The 4,264-nt window shown below is 38.7% G+C and overlaps 1 protein-coding gene across 1 annotated transcript; it reads right to left on the bottom strand.

Annotated features, from left to right (window-relative positions):
* Positions 1 to 274: 274 nt before the first annotated feature.
* Positions 275 to 2,619, bottom strand: LOC138011744 (melatonin receptor type 1A-like). Its single transcript, XM_068858893.1, has 2 exons — positions 2,219 to 2,619; positions 275 to 1,296 (listed from the first exon to the last, which is right to left on the bottom strand). The coding sequence occupies exons 1-2, from the start codon at positions 2,587 to 2,589 to the stop codon at positions 615 to 617; spliced, it is 1,053 nt and encodes a 350-aa protein (XP_068714994.1). The 5' UTR covers positions 2,590 to 2,619; the 3' UTR covers positions 275 to 614.
* Positions 2,620 to 4,264: the final 1,645 nt, after the last annotated feature.

Consider the following 4,264-nt stretch of genomic DNA (forward strand, 5'->3'; position numbering starts at 1 on the left):
GACGGATGCCTTTTGGTCAGGACTGAATTATACCGAAATTGGTCTATTGTCTAGCCTGATTTTTACACGAAGTCTGTATCGCAGAAGCAGTGTATATTTTTTTGTAGGCAGACATATTCAACAATGACTCTATGAGCGTGCGTTGGATATGAGATAGTAAATGGCCTGCAGGAGGCGTAGTACCGAATAAATTATAGCTCATTTCATTTCAAGAAGCACGATTACAATAATTGCTTCATGAAGTTTTATTAAACTCTGAGCTGTTTCAGTTTTACAAAACGACCATCGAAATCAGTCTCCATATAAGGTCATACGATATATAAGCCGATAAGAGAGGTTAGAAGTTGTATATTTGCAACGGGTGACTTTTCATTGGTTCTTTTGGTGTAGATTTCGAGAGCGTTGCAGCCACGCCAGGAGACCCAGGATCTGTGTATCGAGAACAGGAAATGTAAACAAAACTAAAGCTTAAATTTATGAAAGAAAGCAAGGACTAACACGAAAACAAAATCGGAATCGCAGTTCCTTTTGCTGAAGTACCGATGAACAGTGCTGGGGAAGCATGATCTTGCCATTTAGTTTTTCCAAGATTCCTGGTTCTTCATTTTTCTGTTTTAGTTGACTGAGGAATTGTTCAGTTCCCGCAAATGTGTTTCTCCAGTCTTCGTTCTTGGGTCATCGTGTACGGTCGCTGGCACTTCCACGTCTACGCGTCTCACACGATGAATTCCGAACAACCTTAGGTACGCTCTCCGATAAGAAGGATTCATGACGCCATAAATGATAGGGTTTATCGCTGAACTGGAAATGCCAAATATAGTATACATGTAATAGGTTTCGCGGTTCAATTCCCATCCCGACCCGAGAAAGATATCCACAATATCCAGGACTAAAAGTGGAGTCCAGCAGAAGATAAAGGCAACCACGGTTACAAACAAGATTTTTGTTACTTTAATATCCTCTAATGAGAGAGAGACCTTCCTTGTATTTCCGTTCCGGAGATTCTTTGCCACAGTTCTCTCATGGGTTTTAAGCGCTTTGAAAACTCTTAGGTAACAAACAATCAAAATTACCATTGATATTCCGATGAAGATGTGGACGGGAAGAACAAGCAATGAAAATGTGGACTCAAAGAAACAAAAGAATTTCCCGGGTTGAAACACGTAATCCTTACCAGCGACGGTGTATGTCAAAGGAGATGATAAGGCCGCAATCCAGCCTCCAAGGACTATAAGTTTGGCTTTGGCTGAAGTGAAAATGACTCTATACATCGAGGTTTTAACGATGTGGAAATACCTAAAAGAAGGGAATGTAGTGCTTAATGCTCCGCTTATGTAAAAAAATATCTCGGCTTGGCCTCAACTTCTTCGGTGAAGGGTCTCTTTTGAGGGTCCAACCACAATAAAGCTAAATAAGGTATTCTAATTTTTTTTTGTTAAGTCGGTGGAACTAGTGAATAGCACTGAACCAGCGAAGTACTTGATGAGAAATAGTTATCATGAAAACGTGGCTTGTATTAATTCTTTTACTGGGACAGCAGTGCACGAAATTGCAACGCGCTGCCATTTTTAAGACTCAAATATGTCTTCTCATTCATGGGAACCGAAACAAAAACGCTATGGTTTTTACATGTTCTTGAATTCAAATTAGACTAGATGTCAAATTCACGTTACCGCCGTAATTAACAAATAAAAAAACAGGTGTTTGCGAGAAAAAAAAAAATTATCAGTTCTTACTGTAATATTCCCAGGAAGGTGCAAAAATAATAACGCTATGCTAGCTTAGATAAGTTCAAGTTAAAGTGTACGTTTTCCCCAGAAAAAGTCGAGAAAAAGCAAAAAGGAGTCATCACAGTTTCTGTTGTAACAGTTTCGTAGTGTAACGCTTTTCTCTTATACTATTTTTCAGAAATCTTGTCAAAAATAAAGAGAGGATAGGTTGTGAAATCAAGCCACATTTGAACACTTCCTTCAAATTGCTGCGGCGAACATTTGTCAAGAAACTTTGACAAACAGGAGGAAAGATTAACCCATAAGGGCACATTTTTTTCGTTTTTCGGCAGTTGAACGAATTCCATCCCAAAGAGAGATGATCTTTATCTAGTTTCTTGCGTTGGGTGAGGTGGAATCTCAGTGACTCCATTTGTCTGATTTAGAAAAGATAGAAAATGACAAATAACTCAAATTTAATTTTGACTAAGGAAAGAACTCTCACTCACCGGTTTATCGCTACCAAAGCAAGGGTGCAAATTGAAGCGCAAGCTACCCACAAAATAAGGAATCCCTGGATCTGACAAAGAAGGTACCCAAAAATCCAATCTCCAACGATTAGAACACCAATAGAAAATGGTGCGCAGAGGTCCAACATGATGATATCAGATATGGCCAAGGAGATCACAAAATAAGCTGTAATGTTGCGAAGTCGGTGATTTTTATACAAAACCAACAAAACTGCAACGTTACCAAGAGTGCCGACGGATACGATAAAAGCGTATAAAAACGATTCGCCAATTGTGGAGGAAATCGAGCGGGTAGCGAGTTCTTGATAAAGAGGGGACCCATCCGCAATTTTCGTTGAAGAAGAAACCATCTTGTTGATGAGTGAGTGATATAACCACGAGTCGGCGCACTTTCGTGTAAAAGGGATGACTTTTGTTTTATGTTGTGGCAATGTATTCATTGATTGAAGTGGTGCTAGCACTTATCAGAGCACTGATTTTGACGTGTTTCAATCAGTAATTTAAAAGTTTCATTTAAAAAGTCAAGTCAAGGAAATCGTCATTGTGGCAAAGGTATGTTTATTCATGTCAAAAACAACCATTTCATTTGAACCGGACGAAAGGGTGAAAGCGAGCCGGTGATTTTTAAGTCTTGTCTTTAAAGCCATATAACTTGAAAGAATAATGCTAAATTATGGTACTGCTCAAAACAAGAACAATAATAAAAATAAAGGGAGCATTTTCTGACTTTCAAATAGTTAGAAAACAGCAAGTATTTACTTAAATACACGAAGGATATTGAAAAATCATCAAAGGCGACAGGTGAATTTGTTTTCAAGTCTTAAACAAAGGGAAATATCAAAGAATATATGCAATATAGTTGACATATGCTTTAAATGAGTGAGATAGGCATTAATGTTGGAAGACGTCACAGTTATGAATTCTACTCAAAGTGGTTGCCCCGCCTATTTTGATCCTGTTCTAGAATGTTATTGTAATTTGATAAATTAAGAAATGTTGTTTCACTTAAACAACTGTCTCCTGTCGTTACGGATCATAACAAGGACTATCACAGACTACAGCCACACAAAAAAAAACGAACGATTTTTTCAAGTCCTCGCTTTGAAGTAATCGTTATGGACCTACAACAAATAGCTCTCACAGAAAAACTGAGGCCACAGCGTTTTGTATCAGCTAAAATTATTTTATGCTTAAATAAAGGCAATTAATGGGGGTGAATTATGAGTGGTTTGCACCAGAAAACAGCACAAAATCCAGTGATACAAGTAGCTAAAAGAAGGCACTCACGACAGGGAGCCGAGCTTGCGAACTTATTCACTTTTGACTTCATCGTTTCGCAGGAACTCATTGGAATAAGTTCAGGCTGATAAGACATTTAAATTGACGTATCATTTTGTATAAACTACGGACTCAGAGGAGAATTATTTTTAAAAGATGGAAGAGGTGCCAATTACGTGAAGGCAGATGTCCAAAAAACAAAATGGCCTCCCGTTTATCTTTTGCGTTAACAATAAACTCGGCGGATTATTTTGTGTGGTGTATAACTAAGTGCTGGTGAAAGTCGCGACTGGATAAATATCCACCACCATTCTCCTCCTCTTCGGGGAATGATTGTTGACTATCAAGTTTTCCGTTCTGAGCATGCGCTCCTCGAGAATTGTCCGCCTACAAACCCAATGTTGTCCCCAGAGTCCGCTTTTCTTTTGGTCAGCACCAAGAACACAGACTTTGGCCACTTCTAAGGCAGGAAGTCCGCAAGGAAAAGAAAGAAACTTTATTTAAGTGTCTGGTCGTTCTAGCGCTGAAGCGCTAATTGGGGACACGGTAAACTGAAATTAACAATTAACGCAAATCAAGTCAAATGAGAAAGTACCAAAAAAAAGCTTGTTAAGTCAAATTATGCTGAAAAAAATGCTACAGGCATAACTGGGAAAGGCTTATCACCACCGCCAACATATCGTCGTAATTATCATCGTCATCGTCATCGTTATCATCATCATCATCAGTTCTGGCTTCAAACTCGAT

The sequence above is a fragment of the Montipora foliosa genome, chromosome 7 (assembly GCF_036669935.1).
Source record: "Montipora foliosa isolate CH-2021 chromosome 7, ASM3666993v2, whole genome shotgun sequence".
Classification (NCBI taxonomy): domain Eukaryota; kingdom Metazoa; phylum Cnidaria; class Anthozoa; order Scleractinia; family Acroporidae; genus Montipora; species Montipora foliosa.